At 40.9% G+C, this 27,551-nt stretch overlaps 1 protein-coding gene across 4 annotated transcripts in view; it reads right to left on the reverse strand.

The window, feature by feature from the left end:
• The window catches only part of LOC127450359 (cytohesin-3-like), an 83,014-nt gene that overhangs the window by 15,205 nt on the left and 40,258 nt on the right, over positions 1-27,551 (reverse strand). For all 4 annotated transcript variants that reach the window (XM_051714427.1, XM_051714425.1, XM_051714426.1 and 1 more), the window contains 3 exons: positions 25,817-25,929; positions 14,116-14,264; positions 13,325-13,436 (listed from right to left, as the gene is read on the reverse strand). In XM_051714427.1, the coding sequence (XP_051570387.1) occupies positions 13,325-13,436; positions 14,116-14,264; positions 25,817-25,929 (374 nt within the window). The remainder of the gene's footprint in view (positions 1-13,324; positions 13,437-14,115; positions 14,265-25,816; positions 25,930-27,551) is intronic.

Here is a 27,551-nt window from a genome sequence, read left to right on the forward strand (position 1 = left end):
CATAGAGACTGTATCACCTAGATATCTCATAGAGACTGTGTCTGTTCCCTGAACTGTCAAGATGCCACTGTTGGGCCCTTGAGCAAGGCCCTTGACCCTATCTGCTCCAGGGGTGCCGTAGCATGGCTGACCCTGCACTCTGACCCCAGCTTAGCTGGGATATGTGAAAAAAAAGAATTTCACTGTATAATGTGTGATAAATAAATAAAATTATAATTAATTAATTAATTAAACACAAAACTCTCACTAAATCATTTAGAAAAAATATGATTAAGGTCAAACTTAAAAAAAAAATTTTTTTATGATAAACGTCATATGAAGGTAGGGCTACTAAACATTAGATCTCTTTCAACCAAAGCACTAATTGTAAATGAAATTATTACAGATCATAGTTTGGATGTGCTCTGTTTGACTGAAACCTGGCTTAAATCAGATTAATATATTAGTTTAAATGAATCTACTCCCCCAGGTTATTGTTATAAACATGAGCCTCGTCTGAAGGGTCGAGGAGGAGGTGTTGCTACAATTTACGGTGAAGTTTCTGGTGTTACTCAGAGGACAGGATATAAATTTAAGTCTTTTGAACTAATAATGCTTAATGTGACACCGTTAGATATAAATAAAAAAAACTCTTTTACCCCTTGCTACAGTATATAGATCACCCAGGCCTTATTCTGATTTGCTTGGTGAATTTGCAAATGTTTTATCAGATCTTGTAGTTACTGTAGATAGAGCTTTGGTGACTTCAACATTCACATAGATAATGAAAATGACACATTGGGATTAGCATTTATCGATATTCTCAACTCTCTTGGAGTCAGACAAAATGTAACAGGACCAACTCATCGCCATAATCATACGCTAGATTTAATTCTGTCATATGGATTGATGTTGATACTATAAAAATTCTTCCACAGAGCGATGACATCTCAGATCATTACCTCATCTTTTGTATGCTGCGATCAGCTAATGTTACTCAATCTACACCACACTATCGTTCAGGTAGAACTCTTCTTTCGACCACTAAAGATAGCTTCACTAATAATCTTCCAGATCTGTCTTACACTCAGTAAACCCCAAAGCCTAGAAGAACTTGATGAAATAACAGAAAATATAAATACAGTCATCTCTAGCACTCTTGATAGTGTCACCCCCCTTCAATTAAAGAAAATTCAAGACAAAAGCCCTGCACCATGGTACAATGATCACATTCATAATCTCAAGAGAGCAGCTCGGAAAATGGAGCGCATGTGGAAGAATATAAAATTAGAGGTATTTTGCGGTACATGGCAGGATAGTGTCTGTAGCTACAGACAGGCACTAAAAGCTGCCAGCTCAGCATATTTTAGCAGATTCATAGAAAATAACCACAACAATCCTAGGTGTTTATTCAGTACTGTGGCTAAATTGGTTAGGAATAAAGCCTCAACAGAACCAGATATTTTGTCATAGCACAGGAGTAATGACTTCATGAATTTCTTTACTGATAAAATTGAAACAATCAGAAATAAAATTGGAATTATGCAATCATCATTCACAGTACCTCAGAAAACAGTATCTCATAATTTTCCTCACGTGCAACTTCAGTCCTTCGCTGTCATAGGTCATGAAGAGCTTAAAAAACTTAACAAAACATCAAAAGCCACAACAATACCAACTAAGCTCTTAAATGAGATATTGCCTGTAATCTCAGAACCTCTTCTTAATATCATCATCTCCTCACTATCGTTAGGACATGTACCAAGAAATTTTAAAATGGCAGTTATCAAACCACTTATTAAGAAGCCACAGCTTGATCCTGGAGAATTGGCTTATTATAGACCGATTTCATATCTCCCATTTATGTCGAAAATACTAGAAAAGGCAGTGTCCTCCCAACTATGTTCATTTCTACATAGAAATGGTATATATGAAGTATTTCAGTCAGGATTTAGGCCCCATCATAGTACTGAGACTGCACTTATCAGAGTTACAAATGACTTGCTCTTATCATCTGATTGCGGCAGCATTTCTCTTCTAGAGCTTTTAGATCTTAGTGCTGCTTTTGACAACATAGATCCCGACATTCTCTTGAATAGGCTTGAGAATTATGTTGACATTTGTGGACTTGCATTAGCTTGGTTTAGGTCCTATTTAGAAGACTGCTTCCACTTTGTCTGTGTAAATGAGGAATTGTCAAATCAAACAAAAGTATGGAGTGCCACAGGGATCAGTTTTAGGGCCTCTGCTTTTCTCCTTATAAACTCTTCCCCTGGGAGATATTATTAGGAATCGTGGATTAAGTTTCCACTGTTATGCCGACAATACCCAACTTTATATTTCTTTGAAAACTGACCAAATTTCACAATTCTCCAAATTAGCAGACCAAAAACCTCTAAAACAATCTGCTAAAATATAATTTAACTCTCGATGGATGTACTGTTACATCATCTTCAACAGCAAAGATCTTATATTTGATACCAATCTGTCCTTTGAAGATCAAATTTCCAATGTTTGTAGAACAGCATTCTTCCACCTCAGAAATATTGCTAAGTTACGAACCATGCTCTCTGTTTCTGATGCCAAAAAACTAATGAATGCGTTCATGACCTCAAGACTAGTTTATTGTAATGCATTACTGGGAGGATGTCCAGCAAGATCAGTAAATAAACTTCAATTGGTTCAAAATGCAGCAGCCAGAGTGCTGACTAGAACCAAGAAATATGATCATATTAGCCCCATTTTATCATCGTTACATTGGCTACCTGTTAAATTTCTTATTAATTTTGCAATTTTGTTAACTATGTATAAAGCTTTGAAAGTGACCTTCTACCACGCTATATTCCATCACGTTCATTATGATCGCAAAATTCTGGCCCATTAATAGTTCCTAGAATATCAAAATCCACAAACGGAGGTAGATCCTTTTCCTATTTGGCTCCTAAACTATGGAATAGTCTCCCTAACACTGTTCGAGATGCAGACACACTCACTTAGTTTAAGTCTAGACTAAAGACTCATCTATTTAGTCAGGCATACATCTAATTTATCCATCAACTCACAATTAGGCTGCTTTAGTTAGGTCTGCCGGAACCAGAAACATTTATCATGATCTATAACTGCCATTCAATATAAATTAAATGGCATCTACGCTAATATTATTCTATTTGTTTCCCTGTATCAACCTTGGGATTCATATCCACCTCCTTTCCTGCTTGGTGTCAGACTCCACTGCTACGTGTCTCTTGAGTGATGACGACTAAATGCAGCCGGTACCAGCCAGACATCACTTCTGTCTATTACGATGGACTTGCCACAGTCGCCTTCAGCTTGCTCACTGGGGTTCTAAATACAATTATTATTTATTTATTTATTTTTATACACAATTTACAATCATATTTTTATCAAACTGCACAATGATGACTGTAAGACTTTATAGATATTACAGTTTCATTTTCTGTTAATACATGATTTTCTGTAAAGCTGCTTTGAAACGATGTATGTTGTGAATAGAGCTATACAAATTTAAATTACTTGACTTGACAAAGCGCTATTTGTGTGCCTCTGGAAGTTGCTGATTATGTAGTTTTCCAAATGAGTCACTAATGAGGTTCCATGACAGGATGCTCCCTATGTAGGCAGCAGATAGCAAGACAGTTCACTAGGTTCACTAAGGAAACTGCTAAATGCCACAGTCATGCTCTGGAAAATGGTACATATATACACACTCAAAGCCAATCTCTCACACACCCTCACATACAAAAGGTTCTCATATCTTTTGAAGCCTGTGACTCATTTGTAATCTTAGCTTTTCTCTTGCAGTAATCTAGAGCAAGAGTCTGCTGTTCTGGTTTTGGCTGTTGTAATAATGTGGTATATCGAGCACAACGCTGCAGGCTTATCTACCCCGCATCTCCTGACTCAAACATCGGGTTCCCACAGCTGCAGAACACTAAACACAGAACACGGAGAGATTAGAGTCATGCTATTTGCCGTTATATATCCCATCTTCTGCCTTCACTGTCGCTAATGTATAACACCATCTGAGTTACAAAAGATTGCAGCAGGCACGGGCATCATTTTGTTTACAAAAAGTGGTTGGGACAATTTTTTATTGGGGGGGGGGGGGGGGGGCGGGGGTGGCAACATTCAGATATTAATTAGGTTTTGCACAGCTAATGTCAAATAATATTTTAATGTTTTAATAAATTGTCATTCTTGATGAACAATTCAAGCATTTTAATAAAAAAGGTCCATTATTAATTTGATAACTTTACTTTTAACACTTTCAGTAGATTTTGTCAGTCAGTGAATAAATACATGGATCCATTGTTTGTTATTTAAACAAACAAACACCAGTAGTACTCATGTTGATCAATATTTTAACAAAGCCTAGAGATGCCCAAACTTTTTCCTGTGAAGGGCCAAAAATAAACAAACGATGCATTATAACAAACATTTTCTGGTAACCTTATGACTCTATCATCATTTGATGTCAAATGCTTTAATTTAAACAATTAATTCAATTTTAAAATGGCATGTTTCAATAATTACAAAGTTGCATGGTCTCTACATTGCATAATGTGCATTGTTACTGAAACAAAACTTGTTTTCTTATTCACATATTTCCATATATTTTGGCTATTAAATTAACATAGCATACAAAACTAATGCACCAACACAGAGGAGCAGATGACCGCATTTCTCCAGATTTGGAATTAGCAGCTTATAAAAATAAAAAAAACTTAGCAACTCCATGTCAATTGAATAAAACAATACAAAAATAAGCATTTAACAATGAACATCAGAGATATGATTCATACACCAAAAGTGTTTAAAGTTCTGTAAAATTAGGGGGGGCCCCCTAAGTAAACTCCTCATGGTCACTGTAATGTGGTTCGTTCTCAGTGGGGTGCGTGGTGAGCTGAGCATGGTTGCCACGGTGGGTGGCGTGAAGCCTCCACACACACTATGTCTCCATGGCAACGCGCTCAACAAGTCACGTGATAAGATGTCCAGGTTGACTGTCTCAGACACTGAGGCGAATCACTACGTGACTTAAAAGCACATTGGGAATTGGGCATTCCAAATTGGGAGAAAAATCAAAAACATTCTGTAAAATTATTATTCTATCATTAATAACATTTTATTTAACATCAAGGCAATTTAACACATCCAGATATTTTTTTGTTAATATTATTATTAACTACATTGTAGTATTTGGCATTTTTAGCACGTGAGCATGACACCGAACTGATGCAGAGCATGAGAAGCTGACAGAGCGCCCGTCTGTACGCATTTATGGCGCGAGCAACCGCCACTGACTCTACAACATCTGCACAACGGACGGCACAAAACAAATAATGTTCAGTGAAAATTCTAATGAAGATCGTGATGGATATATATGGAACTATATCAGATTGCAGGGGATTTTTTTATTTTTTTTGCCAAGAGCCCCCGTTAATTTCTGACCCTGGATGGAACTAGAGATGGAGACGAGAGATGTAAAAGGTGTTTAATTGTCTTTCTTCACCATAGGTCTACAGCTGGTACATTACACAAAGCATTTTTGCTATTTCTGCCTTTCTTGCAAATGCACTGCAATATGACTAATGAGGGAGCATCAAGATATGAAAGGCGTTCGCCATCAAGCGCTTGCAATATTAACAGCTTTGTTGATTATGAACAGGAACGATATAGTTTTATTGCATCGCTCGCTTACGGAGACATGGTATAACATCATTTGCATGCATAATTAACAGGTTTAGAGAGGTTTATACATCTATAACATCTTAAGTTCAGTAACTACGCGACAAAGCACGTGCTCAAACTAAATTTAACAAGCGCTCAAATCCACTGTTGACAGCTGCAAGAGAGAGAGAGGGAGAGACAGATCGGACTTTCTCGCCCAGCTTCTGGAATTACAGTTTGATACAAAAACAAGTTTATTGATTTGATTTTGTTTCTGTATCTGCTGGTTAACTAATTTGCACCTGCAATGTAAAGTGAATAAAAGTGTGCAGAAATGTTCCGTAATATGAACGTGGAACTTGCAGGTATGATTAAAATTGTGTGCAAAACCCCGAATCCTGCGCCGAATTTCAGGCCCTGCAAACTGTATTATATTAAAATATTAAAGTTGCCTTTATGGTTTCAATATACAAAAAAACATTACTCTGCAATCTGCTAAATTAATGCAACGAAAAGCTGCGTCAATAGTATTTCTTTCAGTGTTTTCCCCTCTTGTCATATACGGCAAGGCAGGCCAAATCAAAGGTTATCACGGGCCAACTTTGGCCCGCGGGCCCTAGTTTGGGCATCTCTGGGTTAGAGCAAGTGTATTCCTGATGTGTTCTGTTAAATCAAGTCTGGTTCATCCTTGGGAGCAATTTCCAAACACCTGAAGGTACCATGTTCATCTGTACAAACAATAGTACACAACTATAAACACCGTGGGACCACGCAGCCATCATACCGCTCAGGAAGGAGACGCATTCTGTCTCCTAGAGATGAAGGTAGTTTGATGCGTAAAGTGCACATCAATCCCAAAACAACAGCAAAGAAGCTTGTGAAGATGCTGGAGGAAAAAGGTAGACAAGTATCTATATCCACAGTAAAACAAGTCCTATATTGACATAACATGAAAGGCTGCTTAGCAAGGAAAAAGCCACTACTCCAAAACCGCCATAAAATAGCCAGATTACAGTTTGTAAGTGCACATGGGGACAAAGATCTTACTTTTTGGAGAAATGTTCTCCGGTCTAATGAAACAAAAATTGAACTGTTTGACCATAATGACCATTGTTATGTTTGGAGGAAAAACGGTGAGGCTTGCAAGCCGAAGAACCCCATCCCAACTGTGAAGCAAGGGGGTGGCAGCATAATGTTGTGGGGGGTGCTTTGCTGCAGGAGGGACTGGTGCACTTCACAGAATAGATGGCATCATGAGGATGGAAATTTATGTGGTTATATTTCACTCGCACATCTCAAGACATCAGCCATGAAGTTAAAGCTCGGTCACAAATGGGTCATCCAAATGGACAATGACCCCAAGCATACCTCCAATGTTGTGGCAAAATGGCTTAAGGACAACAAAGTCAAGGTTTTGGAGTGGCCATCACAAAGCCCTGACCTAAATCCGATAGAAAATTTGTGGGCAGAACTGAAAAAGCATGTGTGAGCAAGGAGGCCTACAAACCTGACTCAGTTACACCAGTTCTGTCTAGAGGAATGGGCCACAATTCCAGCAACTTATTGTGAGTAGCTTGTGGAAGGCTACCCAAAACATTTGACTTAAGTTAAACAATTTAAAGGCAATGCTACCAAATACCAACAAAGTGTATGTAAACTTCTGATCCACTGGAAATGTGATGAAAGAAATAAAAGCTGAAATAAATAATTATCTCTTCTATTATTCTGACATTTCACATTCTTAAAATAAAGTGGTGATCCTCACTGACCTAAAACAGGGAACGTTTTCTACGATTAAATGTCATTAATTGTGAAAAACTGAGTTTAAATGTATTTGGCTAAGGTGTATGTAAACTTCTAACTTCAACTGTATAACTGAAAAATAAACCATGGCCTCTATAAAGTTTAACACAAATCTCATACATTAAAATGGCTCCAAAAGAGATTGTCAGGCTGGGACATAATTTTCCACTATATTTTCAGAAATAAGCTGTGCGTTGAGCTGCGCCTCACACATAACAATAGAAATAGAGCCCAGAGTCTTCTTCACTCTTTCAAAGAATGTGTCAGATCAACTTATTTTCACCAAAAAAGTGTCAGATTATTTCAGAAATGAAGTCATTCTCCATGCACATACACACAGAGTAAAAAAAGTGTAAGACTGAGGTGTGCACAGATTAAATGTTGATTGTCTTTCAATCCTTTAAAAAGTGTGTCATAATATGAAACACAAATCAGGCATGTATCGGCTAAGCACAAAAAAGCAGGAAAATGTACAGAGCAAAGTGGACCGCCACAGGCAGCTCTCACTCGACTCAACACCGTTCTTTGCGTCTCCCTCTCGATGTGCCACAGTTAGTTGCATCTCCCTCTCGATGTGTCACAGTAAGTTACGTCTCCCTCTCGATGAGTTACCTTTCTTTGCATCTCCCTCTCAATGTGTCACAGTTAGTTGCATCTCCCTCTCGATGCATCACAGTTTGTTGCGTCTCCCTCTCCATGAGTCACAGTTAGTTGTGTCTCACTCTCGATGCATCACAGTAAGTTGCGTCTCCCTCTCGATGCATCACCGTTCTTTGCATCTCCCTCTCAATGCGTCACAGTTAGTTGCGTCTCCCTCTCGATGCGTCACCATTCTTTGCATCTCCCTCTCAATGCATCACAGTTAGTTGCGTCTCCCTCCCGATGTGTCACCGTTCTTTGCATCTCCCTCTCGATGCATCACCGTTCTATGCGTCTTCCTCTCGATGCGTCACCGTTCTTTGTGTCTCCCTCTCGATGCGTCACAGTTAGTTGCGTCTCCCTCTCGATTCTTCACCGTTTTTGTATCTCCCTCTCAATGCGTCACAGTTTGTTGCGTCTCCCTCTCAATGTGCCAAAGTTAGTTGTGTCTCACTCTCGATGAGTCACAGTTAGTTTTGTCTCCCTCTCGATGCATCACAGTAAGTTGCATCTCCCTCTCGATTCTTCACCGTTCTTTGCATCTCCGTCTCGATGCGTCAGTTTGTTGCGTCTCCCTCTCAATGTGCCACAGTTAGTTGTGTCTCACTCTCGAAGAGTCACAGTTAGTTTTGTCATCCTCTAGATGCGTCACAGTAAGTTGCTTCTCCCTCTCGATGCGTCACCGTTATTTGCATCTCCCTCTTGATGCGTCACAGTTAGTTGCATCTCCCTCCCGATGCATCACCGTTCTTTGCATCTCCCTCTCGATGCATCACCGTTCTATGCGTCTCCCTCTCGATGCATCACTGTTCTTTGTGTCTCCCTCTCGATCTGTCACAGTTAGTTTCATCTTCCTCGCGATGCTTCACAGTTAGTTGCGTCTCCCTCTAGATCCATCATAGTTAGTTGCGTCTCCCTCTCGATGCGTCACCGTTCTTTGTGTCTCCCTCTCGATCTGTCACAGTTAGTTGCGTCTCCCTCTAGATCCATCATAGTTAGTTGCGTCTCCCTCTCAATACACAGTTAGTTGCGTCTCTCTCTTGATGTGTCACCGTTCTTTGCGTCTCCCTCTCAATGCGTCACAGATAGTTGCGTCTCCCTCTCGATGCGTCACTGTTCTTTGCGTCTCCTCCTCAATGCGTCACAGTTAGTTGCGTCTTTCTCTCTCGATCCGTCATAGTTAGTTGCGTCTCCCTCTCGATACGTCACAGTTAGTTGTGTCTCCCTCTCGATACGTCACAGTTAGTTGCGTCTCCCTCTCGATGCATCACTGTTTTTTGCGTCTCCCTCTCGATGTGTCACAGTTAGTTGCATCTCTCTCTTGATTCATCACCGTTCTTTGCATCTCCGTCTCGATGCGTCACAGTTTGTTGTGTCTCACTCTCGAAGAGTCACAGTTAGTTTTGTCTCTCTCTCGATGCGTCACAGTAAGTTGCTTCTTCCTCTCGATGCATCACAGTTAGTTGCGTCTCTATCTCGATGCGTCACCATTCTTTGTGTCTCCCTCTCGATGCGTCACAGTTAGTTGCGTCTCCCTCTTGATGCGTAACCGTTCTTTGCGTCTCCCTCTTGATGCGTAACCATTCTTTGCGTCTCCCTCTCGATGCGTCACTGTTCTTTGTGTCTTGCTCTCGATGCTTCACAGTTAGTTGCATCTCCCTCTCGATGCATCACCGTTCTTTGTGTCTCCCTCTCGATCTGTCACAGTTAGTTGCGTCTCCCTCTCGATGCGTCACATTTAGTTGCGTCTCCCTCTAGATCCATCATAGTTAGTTGCGTCTCCCTCTCGATGCATCACAGTTAGTTGCGTCTCCCTCTCGATGAGTCACAGTTAGTTGCATCTCCCTCTCGATGCGTCACCGTTCTTTGTGTCTCCCTCTCGATGCATCACCGTTCTATGCATCTCCCTCTCGATGCGTCACCGTTCTTTGTGTCTCGCTCTCGATGCATCACAGTTAGTTGCGTCTCCCTCTAGATGCATCACCGTTCTATGCGTCTCCCTCTCGATTCGTCACAGTTAGTTGTGTCTCTCTCTCGATCCGTCATAGTTGCATCTCTCTCTCGATATGTCACAGTTAGTTGCGTTTCCCTCTCGATGCATCACTGTTTTTTGCGTCTCCCTCTTGATGCGTCATAGTTAGTTGCGTCTCCCTCTCGATGCGTCACAGTTAGTTGCGTCTCCCTCTCGATATGTCACTGTTCTTTGCGTCTCCCTCTCGATGCATCACAGTTAGTTGCGTCTCCCTCTCGATGTGTCACCGTTCTTTGTGTCTCCCTCTCGATATGTCACAGTTAGTTGTGTCTCCCTCTTGATGCGTCACAGTTCTCTGCGTCTCCCTCTCGATGTGTCACCGTTCTTTGCATCTGTTTCTTCTTTGTCTAGTATTTATTTGTACTGCAGTGCACTGTAAGAGTTTTCTCTGAAACCCTCCTCCTCCCCAGCAGCACCTGTCTTGATCTGCTTCTAGGGATTGTGTGTATGTCTGATTGTTCAGCAGCGGTATGTCCAACATTCTCAGCACAGCATGTCTTTGTAGTTACTGAATGTTGGGGTGGTCTCTGAATGTCAACATGGCACTTAAAGCCCTGATACTTTCAGCCTGAGGTGGGACAATAAGATTTCTTGAAAGTAGTAACCTTTCACAGTGAAATTTTTAAAAATTAATATTTTCCTAAAATTTTCATTCACAAATTGCACCGTTTTCTGAGAAAGAGCCATACACAGAGAATCTCAGAGTAGTGCAAACTTTGGGTTGTTTTATTCATATTTTTTTATTAGTTCAATTTGTGTTGTAACTGATTTAATCCTTGCATTTCCTCAGTGGGGTACAAACATTTCCCAGTGTACATTCCCACAAATCCAACAGGGTTATTTTTAGAGTATAAAACTGTAATTATTTAAGTGGAAAAAACTCCATGCTGTAGACTGCTGAGGGGGACATAATTATTCTGTTGTATAATGTGTAACTTTATTTTTAGCATATTTATAGGACTGTCGGGACATTACACAAAAGAAAAGGAATGTGTGTGACGAGCCAGACAATAGCGCAAAAGTGTGACGCTAAAGCAGATTGTGCGCACGAAACTGACCTCTGACCGCCTTGTTAAGAAAGTATCACACTATTACATTTTTACTGATTTTCAGTCGTACGCTTCATGTACATATTGTAGTTGTTGGAGAATCAGAGGGAGTCATGTGTGCCTTTAACAACCCCAGTGTCTCAACTAATGACGCTAGCGACCTAAAGTACATTCGACATGTTTTGTAAGTGACCAATGAGCTTCTTCTCACAGTGAAGAACTGACAACTGACACCATCAAGTCTCTAAGATAGTCTGGTCTCTAGATATGGATAGGGTCCCTCCATTAATATCAGGATTTTTTTGCCCATTTTATCGTCTGCCAGATGAAAATCATAAGTCTGATCAATTCAGAAAGTAACAGCTCACCTTTCCTCAACAAGCCACACTTTTGATGTACTTAGTTCCTATAAGACTTTATAATACTACTGAGGGAATCTCTGTCTGAGATGTGAGAACCCCATTAGGACATTAATGAACAGCACTGTGTTCACAGCTTTCACTGACACCTCTTACAGCTCAAATTTGCCTCTCAATGATCAGCTGTAGTTTACAATAGTGCTGGGCGTTTATACCATGTGTGAGGGTGGAAATATGTCAAACAGTAGAGATTTTGCTATACCGTTTTTACAGTGGTAGTTATATATTTGTGTAGCTATCTGTGGATAGTACTGCTTTACATGTATCTTCTTACAAGTGCAAACATGGAGTAATGTGAAAATACGGTGCAGGACATGTTCCAAACAAGTGAAAACAAGAAAGAACTTGTTATTAAGTAGTGTTTGTTGGGCACAATGCAGAATTGAGTTGTTTATGGTTGCTGATCAACATTGCAACTTGTGCAACCTATCTGCTATTTACAAAAGCCTTGAATTAGAATTTAGAGTTGGAACTATCTGCTTTATAATATTAGTTTGACTGTTTTGAGTATTTTGTTTTTAACTCAAATGTTACATAATGTGCAGCTGTTTTTACACTGATGCCAAATTTACAATTACACTGCAAAACATAATTTTCTTACTCAGTATTTATTTTATTTTATTTTTTTGTCTTGTTTTCCAGTAAAACCATCTAGACATCTTTAAAACAATATGCATTTACTTGAGGAGCAAATCTATCAAAATATTATTTGCTATTGGGGTAAGAAAAAATTTATTAATTCAATGGAGAAAATCATTTGTTTTCTTAACCAATTTATATTTAATATTTATATTTTTGTTGAAATAATAATATTGATTTTTTTTTAAATAATAATAATAATTCAAAAAATATTTTTCGTGTTTTTACGCAAATACCTCACTTAATTTTCTTCAGATTCCTCTGAAAACAAGACTTAATATCACTTGTCATTTTGTTTCTCAAGTAAATGTATCTTGTTTTAAGGATATTTTGATATTTTGAATGGAAAACAAGATGAAAATAGTGAGTAAATAATTTTTTGCAGTGTATCACAATTGTTTATTTTTTCATTGAATTTTCAGCAAAAATAACAAATGTTGTGAAATATTCTGTTACCAGTAAGTGACTCAAAAAAGTAATCCACTACAAATTAATCATCTTAAACTGTAATTAGATTACTTTAATCATTACATCATTGAAAAAGTAATCACATCACTAATTAATTTCACAGAAAATATTTGTTTTTCTGCTCAACAAATTTGAAATAATGTCTATTTCTTCTCCTTGTTTAACATCACGCAAATTGCACACACTCAACGCTCGTTAAGGGCCGCACACCCTTCAGAAGTCACAGAAATGCAAGAGACGTATATATGAACAAAAATCATATTTTAAATGTATTCTACATAAATAATATTATTTTAGAAATATGTACTGTAAGTAATTTTCTGGTGTACTAATGGAAGTAATTATCTTAACTGAAAGCCAGTAACTAATCTGATCACAAGAATGTATGTGTTACATGTAATGTGTTACATTACTTTTTAAATAACAATGTAATAAGATTACAGTTATTATTTAGTTTGCAATCAGATAACACCAAACAATGTTACCATGACAAAATGACTCATACCTTGATATAAGATATCGGTTACCCTGCCCACCGCTAGCTAATAATCACATCTGTGCAGTGAAAGACAGTACTATGAGGCTGAGGAGAGTGTAATTCTGACCTAACTTGAGCAGCCAGCCCTCTCTGTCGGGGTTGAAGAAAGTGTGCGTGAGGTCATTGCCGTCATCTTCAGGGATTTTGAACGGTTCACTCTTGATGCTCTCATACAGGTTCTAAAAGGAAGAGAGAGAGAGAGAGAGAGACAGGACATTAGTGCTCATGATCTATGCAAATGAGTACATTTACACACCTGCCTTTGTAAAATATTTGAAACAGTCATATGACTACTCATGGTCATGCAGGTTTAGATTTTGTCTATGGAAAGTGACACAAATGCAGTAAGAGAAGGGTTAGTTACATTAGAAACAGATTCAGCCCTTCTGGAAAATCCAGCTTCTAGTCATGTCCTGTATCCAAAGTATGTCAAATGAGCAGGATGTTAAAATACTAAGTATGCATGATACAGTAGATAAACAACACCCAGATGACCAATAACAAGCTGGTTTAGGTGGTTTACAAGTTGCTGAGGTCAATCTGGTAGTCCACCTTGATGAACCCAGTGGGAGCCTGGTTGAGCTGGTTAATCATGATCCAAATCAGATATTGGTTTCCAAGTTTGACCACCTTAATCTGGTATGACCTGGATTTTCCTGCAGGGGGCAGAACTTCTTCATCTAATTTATCTGTTATGCTATTGTGTTGGTGAGAACAGACACTGTGATGGGAATGTTGTTATGTTGCATACTGTTAGTATTATTAATTGTTAAAAGGACAGCGTATGATTTCAGCATTTGTAGTGAAGTTAATCAGTGATTTTCAGTGTCATAAAGGCTCAAGTGATGGTGTGATTACCCTGAGCAGTTCTTCTGGCAGGTCTCCTCCTTCATTAATGCCTCTATTCATCAAGATGAATCGCTCGACAGCGGGTTTGTCTCTGACGTTCGGGTTGTGAAGGCTGGTGTTTAACATGATGATGGCGAAGGATAGGACATAACATGTGTCTGCAAACACAGAGAGACATGAAGAATATTTCAACATGACTCTATAACCCCGGATGCATGAATCTATGGCTCTGTCCACAGGCGATTTTACCAGCGATTTGCATTCCTTACTTGACTCAACTGCAGACTACATGTAGGCCATATTATAAAGATAAATGTGCAGTCACAATTCACACTCCGTTTACTCCCATTCAAACTCATCAGAACGCGGGAGACCGGAAAGGAAAATCAAGCTCGTGCGAAGAAATTTTGCATTCCGCTATGCATGAAAGTTCAGGTCTGGTGAAGTCTGACCTGCGAACTCAGATGACAAGATGACAAGTGACCAATAGAACATCGAAACATCACACACTGACCTCTTGGCTCAACATTAATACATATTTCAAAGCTGCGTGATTGTACTGTTGCAGGAGAGTGTGTAGACGGTATATTTTAAGTATAACATTATTGCTATTTGTAATTTATTTTTTATGAAAACCTTGAGAGTGACATCATAAAATGTCTGTTGCGATGTCCGACGGCTTAAAAGATATAAAAAGCCAGGTAAAAGATGAAAACACTTGATAGAACATTGATTCACAGTGCATTGTGGAAGTTGGCGATCGCTGCAGAGCTCTTTTGCCGTGCTTTGTTTGCTGTGATTCTCTGATTCTCTTCAGCATCATGGGTAGTTTAGTTCTTCATCAGGAAATGTGCTATAAAGATTTTTCTTTAATGAAAATGAAACAACGTGGACTGATGTCTCCAACGGAGGCATATACCATCGATTTACAACCTCGGAGCTCACGGTAGGCCTGTCTTCAAATGTTCCTAAGTTATAGTTAAAAATCAATTCGCCTATGGAGAAAATGAATACGGTTTTTACTTCTGGAACCAGACTGTTGTGCTCTTTTAGCACATAATGATGTTTGAACTGAAGCTCACATCATCGTCAGAGTCAGTGTTAACAATAGCAGACAATTCGAGGAGACACATTTTCATCATATTTTGTCAGCCAACTGTGTGATAAAAAGTTTTGCTGGCCATAAAAAATAATTGAGTAAATTTTGACTAGAAGAATGACAATAAAGGTTGACTTTATCTAGGGGTCATTATATCTAGAGTTCTGCCAGATCTAAATCAGACAGTGATAAAGTAGTGTGATAATATCACAGATTTTTGGAGACCAAACACTCTTTAAAAACTGTGAATCTAAATACTCAATCCAGAAATAATAATCGCTACATAATGTAGAAGAGTTGACACTCCTCAGAACACGTAAAATGTAATTCCTATTTTTTTGTCATTTTCACATTAATGAGTAAAAATCGCCGTTGTGACGTGACAGTTGTAAAAGTAGCACTTGCTATACAAGACAAGGAGAAAACCATCCAAAACGCTCTAAACCTGCAGACTTTGACACTGAGATATCCATATGGTATTCATTAAGGCTGCATGATTGATTGAATTAAGAATGAAATCACGATGTCTGATTGCATGATTAAAAAACAGCAAAAGGTTGCGTGTTATAAAACAGTCTCCTTTAGAGCTTCAGTCAGCGATGTGTGATCATGGGGGGGCCCTCTAGCAGTTATAGACGCACATGTTGGGCTGACAGTGCAGTTATTTTACATGATGTTTATCATATTAAATATAAATTGTCTTGCCTCGTCTTGATGGACAGCGAAAGATGCATTTGATGAGTCTTGGTTACCTTCTCTACCCCTCCATGCAAAAAGGCTGATTGTCAAACCACACTTTCCTTACAAGCACTTTGGGTGAGTAATACAGGCTGATGAACACTGTTGTCTTTTCCGTGTTTCCTGTAGCGCTTCACAGTTGATTTTAAGATGGCATTGCATGACTTGATGTTTTTTTGTGATGTGACAAAAATCCCAGCTCTGAGACTATATTCGCGTCCGGAGGTCATTTGAACAGAGGCATTTAAACTGTTGCAATGTCTCATTACAGAGAACAGCAGAATAGGCATATTAATACAGAACAGTGATTTAAATCAGAATCAGAATGAGCTTTATTGCCAAGTATGCTTACACACACAAGGAATTTGTCATGGTGACAGAAGCTTCCAGTGCAAAGAGAATGCAACCATATATACATATATACAAACATATACATTTAAACATACATACATATATAGATATAGTGACATAAAAAAATAAGATATAACAGATAAAAAGAGAAATAAACAATAGAGCAATAATGTTATGTGCAGGTGATGTAATGTATTAAAGAAGAGGTAGGATATGTTAAAGAATATAAATCAAATATGGATATAAGAAAGAATGGATGGACTGAATATTGCACATGGTTTTATTGACAAAAGGAAAGTATTTGGGGCAGTTTTAACTGTTCATGAGGTGGATGGCCTGAGGGAAAAAACTGTTCTTGTGCCTGGCTGTTCTCGTGCTCAGTGCTCTGTAGGGCCAGCCAGAGGGCAACAGTTTGAAAAGGAAGTGTGCTGGGTGATTTTTCCAGCCCTTTTCATCACTCTGGATGTGTACAGTTCTAGCAGGGTTGGTAGGGGAGCGCCAATAATTCTCTCAGCAGTCCGAAATATATTTGAAGTCTTCTGATGTCTGACTTGGTAGCTGAACCGAACCAGACAGTTATAGAAGTGCAGAGGACAGATTCAATAATTTCTGAGTAGAACTGTACTGCAGCACCTGTGGCAGGTTGAACTACCTCAGCTGGTGAAGGAAGTACAACCTCTGCTGGGCCTTTTCTAAAATTGAGTCTATGTGGGTCTTCCACTTCAGGTCCTGTGAGATGGTAGCGCCCAGGAACCTAAATGACTCCACTGCTGCCACAGTGCTGTTCGGAATGGTAAGCGGGGTTAATGTTGGGGTTTTCCACCTAAAGTCCACTATCATCTCCAATGTTTTGAGCATGTTCAGCCCCAGGTTGTTTTGACTGCACCAGACAGCCAGCTGCTCAACTTCCCTTCTGTATGCAGAATCATTGTCATCTTGGATGAGGTCGATGACTGTAGTGTCGTCTGCAAACTTCAGGAGCTTGACAGAGGGGTCCTTGCTGGTGCAGTCATTTGTGTACAGGGAGAAGAGTAATGGGGAGAGCACACATGCCTGGGGGGCACCAGTGCTGATTGTACATGTGTTTCCCCAGTCTGACTATTTCCCCATTCTCACTAGCTGCTGCCTGTCCATCAGAAAGCTGGTGATTCACTGACAGATAGAGGCAGGAACAGAGAGCTGGATTAATTTAGTCCATCGGAGAGCGGGGTTGATGGTGTTAAAAGCCGAACTGAAATCAACAAATAGTATCCTTGCACAAGTCCCTGGTCTTTCTAGATGTTGAAGTATGTAATGCAGTCCCATATTGACTGCATCATCCACATACCTGTTTGCTTGATAGGCAAAATGCAGGGGACCCAGGAAGGGTTCAGTGATGTCCTTCAGGTGGGCCAACACCAGTCTATCAAATTACTTCATGACCACAGATGTCAGATCGACAGGTCTGTGGTCATTAAGTCCTGTGATTTTGGGTTTCTTTGGGACAAGGATGATTGTGGAGCATTTGAAGCAGCAGGGAACTTCACACTGCTCCAGTGATCTGTTGAAGATCTGTGTGAAGATCAGGGCCAGCTGATCAACACAGCGATTTTAGACAAGTGGGTGAAACACCATCTTGGCCCTGTGCTTTTCTTGTCTTCTATTTCCGGAAGACCCGGCACACATCCTCTTCACAGATCTTAAGTGCAGATTGAGTAGCAGGAGAGGGGAGGAGGGTGGTTGCAGGAGGTGTATATGTTTGTGTGCTGTGAAAGTCGGAGTGGGTGTGGGGTGTGTGACTGGACTTTTCAAATCTATAGTAAAACACATTCAGGTCGTCAGCCAGTTGTTGATACCTACAGCGTTAGGGGATGGTGTCTTGCAGTTGGTAAAGTCTTTCAGGCCTTTTCACACCAATGCAGGGTCAGAATAGCTTCTTTTAGCCACTCTAATCTCCTTTGTCAGTCTGTTTTTGTACAAAGATTTTATCCCCACTTCTGTAAGCATCCTCTTTGGCCTGGTGAAGCTGCCTGAGTTTTGCTGTAAACCATGGTTCCCTATCTGTCACTCACTCGACGTTGTGTCGATGTAGTGACACTAGGGGTCACTCTTGGGAGCCCGAGACACCTCTGGTCTTTGATAAAAGGCCAATGAAAATTGGCGAGTGGTATTTGCATGCCACTTCCCCAGACATACGGGTATAAAAGGAGCTGGTATGCAACCACTCATTCAGATTTTCTCTTCGGAGCTGAATGGTCATGCTCACTGAGCTGAATTCCCACGACTGTTCATTCACCTCTGCTGGATCTGACGGCGCATTTCAGCGGCTTCTCCCCCCTCTGCACTGGTGCACTGCAGAGAATGCCCCTGGGTGCTTCGGCAGAAATAAAAGAGTATATTTCTCTAAAAGAGTATATTTCTCTAAAAGAGCGGCATACACTAAACGTCTTTTTAAAGACGCGTCTTTCTAAAGATGCTTTTTCGATTGTGTGTTATTCCTGGTTGCGCTCGTTATCTCTCGCCTTCTGACGGTCACGATCACTGTCTTCCGTGTCTGGGCACTGCTCGCGCAGAGACAGCGTTCGTGGATGGTCATGTTCTCATTGCGAGGACATGTCCATGGCAACATTGCGGTCGCGGCTCACCTTCGTTAGAAAGCAAGCCACCTCAGAGGCTCCCCGCCTCGGTCCTTTTACCCACGGGTATGAGGCCAGCGCGGCTAGCACTGGGGGCGATTTGGGGACCCCAATGGGACCGCCTCCGCCGGGTATCCCCCCACGGACCTCCCATTCCCCAGCATGCTCGTCTGCCCCGATCGGGCACCTGCGGTGATAGACACGATCACTCAGGCTAGGGCCCCCCCACGAGGCGCCTGTATGCCTTTAAGTGGCGTCTGTTCGCTAAGTGGTGTTCTTCCCGTCGGGAAGACCCCTAGAGATGCACAGTCGGATCAGTGCTTTCCTTCCTGCAGGAGAGGTTGGAAGGAAGGCTGTCCCCTTCCACCTTGAAGGTGTACGTTGCCGCCATAGCCTGATCATCAGGTTCCTAAGAGGCGCCAGGAGGCTGAATCCCTCCAGACCGTGCCTCGTTTCCTCATTGGACCTCTCTGTAGTTCTTCAGGGTCTACAGAGAGCCCCCTTTGAGCCTTTGCAGTCAGCCAAGCTTAAGGCACTCTTCTTGAAGACTGCCCTCCTGACTGCGTTCACTTCCATCAAGAGGGTAGGTGACCTGCAAGCGTTCTCTGTCAGCGAAACGTGCCTGGAGTTCGGTCCGGGTTACTCTCACGTGATCCTGAGACCCTGACCGGGCTATGTGCTCGAGGTTCCCACCACCCCTTTAGGGACCAGGTGGTGAACCTGCAAGCGCTGCCCCACTAGGAGGCAGACCCAGCCCTGTCGTCGCTGTGTCCGGTGCACGCTTTATGCATCTATTTAGATCGCACGCAGAGCTTTAGAATCTCTGAGCAGCTCTTTGTCTGCTTTGGTGCACAGCGGAAAGGAAGCACTGTCTCCAAGCAGAGGATCGCCCACTGGCTCATTGACGCCATAACTATGGCATATGTCGCACAGGACATGCCGCCCCCGGTAGGGCTACAAGCCCATTCAACCAGGGGTGTAGCGGCTCCCTGGGCCCTGGCCAGGGGTGCCTCTCTAACAGACATTTGCAGAGCAGCGGGCTGGGCAACACCCAACACCTGTGCAAGGTTCTACAACCTTCGGGTGGAACCGGTTTCGTCCCAGGTAGTGGCACGCAACACAAGCGGATAAGCCCGGGATAGCTGGCCGGGTGTATCGCTTGCACATAGCGCTTTCCACCTCCCTTGGAGCTGAAGATGTACGCCATTAATTCCCAGTAGTGTTCACAAACTTTGTTCCCTGGTTGACTTCCTCAGAGCCTTGTGGCAGTCGAGTTTTCGAAGAGATTCGCTGCCGGCCCAGTACACACGCTAACTAAGAGCCCTGTTCTGGGGTAGGTGCTCCGCATGTGGCGGTTCCCTGTAAGGCTAACCCCATGCAATATATATCTTCCGCTAATTCGTTTCCCTGTTGGCAAACTGCGTCTCCCTTGGGCAGAGCCCCTCTGCCCCAGTCTCCATGTTTGTAGTAACTCCTCCCCCATTGGGCAGGATCTACCTTGAAGACTCTCCACATGGTTGGAAAGACCATGTAACGTATTTTTCCACTTAAATATTCCCCCCTCTCTTTGGGCAAGGTGTGGTCTCCGCTGTGTCTTCCCCTTGAGAGGGACACCCCCCGACTAGACCTGGTGACCCAGTCGGATAATCCCCCTTCTTTTTTAGGGAGTGGAAAAAAGAAGGGGAAAAGAGGCCACGACTAGGTTAAGCCTGTCTCTATCTTTTGGGTAGTCGACTTGTCCCCAAAAAGGGCCGTTTGACACTCATAACTATGTTGGGGGAGGTTACGTGTCGACCTGGTGTGCTGGCTATGAGGCACACAGTAGTCTGCCCACCACACACCGCCAGTTCACGTAACACAGTTCAGCCAATTGTGGCGTTTCGTATAGGGACCCCTAGTGTCACTACATCGACACAACATCGAGTGAGTGACAGATAGGGAATGTCATGGTTACTTGTGTAACCTCCATTCCCTGATGGAAGGAACGAGACGTTGTGTCTCTCCTGCCACAATGCTGAACTACCCGCTGAAATGGCCGGACCTTATATCGGCTCCTCAGCATAAAACCTGAATGAGTGGTTGCATACCAGCTCCTTTTATACCCGTATGTCCGGGGGAGTGGCATGCAAATACCACTCGCCAATTTTCATTGGCCTTTTATCAAAGACCAGCAGTGTCTCGGGCTCCCAAGAGTGACCCCTAGTGTCACTACATCGACACAACTTCTCGTTCCCTCCATCAGGGAATGGAGGTTACACAAGTAACCATGACGTTTGCCATTGTTGTATGTTAAATAAGTCCTAGTTATTTATTTATTTATTATTATTGCCATGTCAGCATCACTGGCATTTTCATGGCAAGATCAAGGTAGTTTTAAAAGGTGATATACACAATATATAATACAGTAATATACACAATGAACATTATATAAGATCTTTCATTTCAATATTTTATATATATCTATAAAAAAAAAAATTCCCTGGTGAAACATTTTTGAAAACATCCACTAAAAAACTTTCTGAGTAAAAAAGTTGCCTATTGGCATTAAAAGTAGGACATTCCAGTAAAATGTGTTTTATAGACAGTGGTGTCTGACAAAAATCACATGTTGGTGGCACTTCCCCTTTCAATAAAGTCTGGAATGACCAATACGGCATCTTGTGTAAACATTCTGGTCATGTCTACACTCAAAAGGAAAATTGTGAAAGATTGGTCAATGGGCTGCTTGGTACCAAGTGAATCTCTTGAAGACAAGAGGCAATGGGATTAACAACAGCAGATATACGCAGCAGTTCAGCAAAATTTACTTTAATCCCTCGGCAGTTCCACTGAATGTGATTATTCTTTCTCAAGTAGGCAAAACCGGTACATGCCCTTTACTTCTGCATTTAGGAGATAAGCTATGGATACGAGAAGGTATGTTCTCTTTCATTTCAATATCCTTTGAAATTTCAGTCTTTTGACATCTTTTTCCTTGATTAACTTTTGGTAATTGTGTTCTTATACTACTTTGTGTCTCTTTCTCTTTTGAAGATTGGTTGTGTTCAGCTAACAGACTTTGTTTTTCAGTGACTTGATTCTGACTTAATGTAATTTGGCTTTGGGTGCTTTGAGTCTTCTTTTTAGCTGAAACAGATTCTTTGTTTATGTATTATGGTTTGTCATTATTTACCCAGGTCAAGTCTGTCTGGTATTCAGCAGTGCTCGTGATTGGTATTACCACAGAGGCATAAGATTTCCTTATATTAAAGGCAGGAGACTCCTCAACCACTCTGCATGCTTAAACGTAGTTCACTCTCTCCATACATTTTACTCTCTGGATTTCCTTCTCTTTGATCCAAACTGGACAGACTTTTGATGAGGCCGAGAGATCAGCTGCGCAGTTGCTGCATTTTGCCGGTCTTGTACAGCCTGATTCATGTCCTTCCTCTCCACAATTACAGCATACTGACTTGTTTTTACATCCTGCAGAGCCGTGGCCAAATTTTTGACAATTAAAATATCTTAGGGGGTTTGGAATGAAGATGTTGACAGGTACACTCAGATATCCTAATTGGATCCTTTCTGGTGGTTGTGGTTTGTTTAATGTCACTATGTAAGTTCCTGTTTTAATCATCTGGTCTGCCTTTTTGATCATAATTCTTTTAACATTTGTTACACCTTGTTGAGTCAATTCCAATGCTATGTCAGCCTCATCCATATCTTGTAGCTCTCTGGTACAGATTACTCCTTTATTGCTGTTTAGAGATGGATGATACAAGGCTTTTATAGGAACATTGGCCAGCGTATTAGCATGCATTAGATTATCTGCATGAATTTTTTTGGAACATTCCACCAGTATTTGTCCAGACCGTAGTTTTTTCACATCTTTAACTGTCCTTGCTATACCCGAGATACCTTTTTGTATTGCAAAAGGGGACAGCTTAGTCAGAGGCATGTCAGGTAGTACAGATTCTAAAAGCCAATTTTAACTTTTTTGGGAGAACATGCAACAAGTATCAGAGTCATCATGCAAATTCTGTTCCAACTTTAGTCGTTTAGGGGTTTTTTGGTTAGCCATGTTTGTGTTATTTTGTTTCATTACTCCCGCTCCCCACCCACCTCGGAGTCCAACAAGGAGATGTACAGAGCCGCGAGTATCCTCCAGATATGCACCAAGGATACGGGGGTAATATACTCGAGCAAAAGGAACAAAGTTCATATTCCTCGATTGACCCTCAGCCAATGCCCTTTAGGGCATGACTTGACTAGCCACTTGATTGGACTGGGCACCTTCCAACCTCCCGTCTATGTTAAGTCAGAGCCAAAGCACTGTGTTGGACCTGAAAGAGCCTCAGCAACCCACATTCCTCAAGTGCCAGGACCTCTTTCAGGACCTCTTTCGGCAAAGAAGTCGCCCCATTTGTCGCCTCTTACGATCAGCAAGGGGGTGCTGGGAACCTATTCTACCCCGGGTCCCCACGGGGGAAATAAGTCCTAGTAGGAATACACATATCCTCACAGAAACTGATATATGATGTCACAGTATCTGTGAGCTCATCCAGGTCTGTGGCTGCAGCCTCAAAAACACTCCAATCAGTGCAATCAAAGCAGGCTTGTAGTTCCAGCTCTGCTTCATTGGTCCATATCTTTACAGTCCTTCCTACAGGTTTTTGCCTGTTTTAGTTTCTGCCTGTAGACTGGAACAAGATGAACCGGACAGTGATCAGAGAGTCCCAGAGATGCTCGAGGGACAAAGTGATATGCATTCTTTATTGTTGTGTAGCAATGATCCAGTGTATTTCTGTCTCTGGTGGGGCATGTAATGTGCTGTCTGTATTTGGGCACTTTATGGGTGAAATTTGCCTTGTTAAAATCTCCAAGAATAATAAAAAGTGAGTCAGGGTGTTGTTGCTCCATGTCTGTGATATGATCATCCAGCTGTTGCAGCGCTGCACTCATACACGTGTGGAGGAATATAAACACTCTCAAGAATACGAGGAAAACTCCCGCGGTGAGTAGAAAGGCTTACAGTTTATGAAGAGCGCCTCTAAATTAGGACAGCACATCGTCTTCGGCATTGTTACATCTGTACACCAACATTCGTTGATGTAAAAACATGTTCCACCACCTCTCGTTTTCCCCATTAACTCCACGGTGTGATCCACTCTGAACAGTTGGAAGCCCGGTAGATGTAATGTGCTGTCCGGAATGGCTTCACTTTCCGTGAAGCACAATGCAGCAGAATTTGGAGCAGTAATTCGTCCGTTTTGTTTGGAAGAGAGTGGAGATTCGCTAGATGGATGCTTGGTAGCACCGTTCGAAAGCTGCGCTGTCAGAGATTGACCAGCACGCCAGCTCGCTTCCCACGTTTGTGTCTTTTAACGAGCTTGTACAGCACAGCTGCTCCTCTGACTAAATTGTCCAACATAACGTCTGAATAATCAAAAACCGGTAAAAGATTGACTGGCGTGTGCTGCCGATAACTGCAAAAGAACTGGAGAGCTCCATACCGAGACGGCCATCCACGGTGCTATTTTAGGATTATAAAACTGACTGGAACTACCTGTGCATTAAACGGTTTTAATGCACACATTCCAGCCAATCAGAATTGAGTATTCGAACAAACTATGGTATAAATAACTTTAATAACTTTGTTTTAAAGTTATTTTGCATAAACAATATGTGTGGTTATACACAATCTATTATTGAGCTGCTTTATAGGCTCTCTCATTTCTCTCTTGCACCCCCTGATTAAACACCCTAAAATGGGCCCAGTGTGAATAGGCTTTAGAATGAATAAATAAAAAAACAAACTTACTTTTCATGATTTAAGTGGTGGTATTGTGTTACTCTGAAATTCTGCAAATTTTTGCAGCTTGAGTCGATAAAAAAAAAAAACGATCTCCGTTAGTATTGCTGTTAGTATTTCTTGTAAAACACATGATCTAAATCATGACTTGAGCGTGGGCTTACAGTCACTAGTGTGGGTGTAAATGTAGGTGTTAAACTGGAGGAAAGTATTTCACTGCACCACACAGTGGTTTTCTTACGGCTTCAGTACAGAACAGTCCCAGTTCTTCTCTTAACACATCATGACATGAGCTCTTAATTCAATCAGTGCTACTGAACAAGTGTTAGTTCAGATGCAGCATTAACCAGCAGCTGACAGCCGTTTAACCCCTGTGTCTGTGTGGCGCTAACGGCCCAGTGGGGAGCAATCGCTCATTCTGTAGCGTGTGGAGTCCTGCACCGCATGCATATGCATGAGCTAAACGCATTGTTCATCATCATGTCCCCTTGCGCCTCGCAAACCTTGTGGTTTGACGAGGCATGTGGGATTTGTCCATGCACGGGCGAGACACTGCTACTACCATCAAACTAACAATCAACTTCATTAGCACAACAAAACACAATTAAAGCAACAGTCTATAAATCTGTGATCAGATTATGATATTTGATATAGAGCGCAACAGTGCTCGCCCACTTTTTCAGCTGTCTTGGTTCCAGAACTATTTTTCCCATTAATTTCTTCCATAGGGATTTCATAAAATCCTTTATAAAAGAGTTCTAAGCCATGAACCAAACCAACTAGCTCTGAGGTGAATCACTACATTACAAACTTTCATTTGAAGCAAAAAAGTATTTGAATATCGGATAAAAAGACAAAGGTCTTTTTTAAGGAAACGTCTTTCATAAGGAAATGAGGCATTATATCAATAATAATAAAAAAATCGTATGAATTATCCATTATTGATTGACAATACGAAAACTAGAATAATTTTCTCTTTAATTCTATTTCATTTTTGTTTGTGTTGTAGTACACAATTAAAGTTGTTTTTGTTCTTTTGCAGACTCTAGTTTTTATTTATATTTTAGTTTAGTTCAAATATTTGTTCACTGCTAGTAAATTACGCTCATGTTTGACCTGTGGACTGAAAGACTCCAGGGTTGCACTGGCAGTACCGAGACGCAAACGCCTCCATCATTCTGTCGATCTTCTGCGCTTCACCAGGAAGTCTGAAACTCCAGAGAAACTGTCTGTGTGGAGAAAACACCATCAGAACATCATTCATGTATGAATCTCACCAAAACAAATCCAGGTCACTTTTCACCCCAGGATAAAACAAGGGGGGAAAGAAATTATATTTTGCATAATGAAAATGAAGCCTGTTTTCTGGACCATTAATATTTTGTGCACTGTGATATTATCACATGACAATTAAGCACATTTTCACTCAACATTTTCATTAATGTAATGAAGAAAAAAAAATTATTGGCATTTTACATTTTGATTGATTCATTTTTTTGGCTTTAATTTTTTTAAATGGTGTTTCTCCTTAGAATCTCATTACAACAGTAAAACAATACTGAAATACTTTGATTGGTATTTTTATATCAGCATCAATTAAATTTATAGCTGTGGTGGTGTAGTGGACTAAAGCACTGAACTGGTAAGCAAAAGGTTGTTTGTTCAATCCCCACAGCCACCACCATTGTGTCCTTGAGCAAGGCATGTTGCTCCAGGGGAATTGTCCCTGTAATAAGGGCACTGTAAGTTGCTTTGGATAAAAGCATCTGCCAAATGCATAAATGAAGTATGTAACTTCTGTGTTAAAATACTTTCTCTTATCCCAGCTTAATATTCAGATAACTATAAGTAAGCCATCCATAGGTAAATTTTCTCAGAAACTGTAAGCACTTTGTCTATGTGGCGCTTTGAAAATGGCTGTTTGTTTTGAGCAACCCGCTTAGACCCACCCCAACAACGTTACTCAACCAATGGCGTGAGTTGGGGGTGGGACTATCTCTTTGTTTGACCAACAGCAGACAGGGGGCATATGCAGAAAGCTGTTTTGAAAAACAACAAATACTACCATGATTAATTTCAGTAATATGTCATTATTTTTTTCCTATTACAGTAATGAGAATGATATTTTTCCAAATTACAGTAATGAAAATTTTGGTGTTTAAATATGAACAATTAAAGCACCGAAAGACACTGGTCAGGAAAGACAGAATGGTCCCAAATCCCCCCATTGATCAGGTGCACACACGCAACCCCATCTGACCCTAGGTGGCACTATAAAAAGCCCTTTAACATTTTTGCTAATACCATCGCAACCCTCTGGGCAAGAATCAAAAAATTGTTTACTCTTGATTCCCTGAGTTACAAGAAACAAACGAAAAATGACCAAAAAATCTAAAAATAAATTCAGCCATTTTGAGTTTTCTGAAAACCTACTTTTTCAAACTCCACCTAGACAGTTTGTCTGATTCGCTTGAAATTTTGCATGTATTATCTAGAGACCCTTGTGACAAAAAAAATAATTTTTTTTGAAGATTTGTCAAATTGTTCAAAAGATACTTCTTGATAATTGCATTTGGGAGATGGGAAAAAATTACTGGGTTACATCTTCTAAACGATTTGATGAATCAAAATTATTTTGGTAACTTTTTGTCATAAGGGTCTCTAGATAATACATGCAAAAAGTTTTGCGAATTGGACCAACGGTCTAGGAGGAGTTCGAAAAAGTAGTTTTTTTAGGAAACACAAAATGGTGGACTGAAATGGGCCTTAAAGTAGGATTTCGCTTAGGGCCCCCATATGCTAAGGATCGGCCCTGCTTGTGGCCGTGTTTCCTATAAAAAGTGTCATAATG

This window comes from Myxocyprinus asiaticus, chromosome 13 (genome assembly GCF_019703515.2).
Source record: "Myxocyprinus asiaticus isolate MX2 ecotype Aquarium Trade chromosome 13, UBuf_Myxa_2, whole genome shotgun sequence".
Taxonomy (NCBI): domain Eukaryota; kingdom Metazoa; phylum Chordata; class Actinopteri; order Cypriniformes; family Catostomidae; genus Myxocyprinus; species Myxocyprinus asiaticus.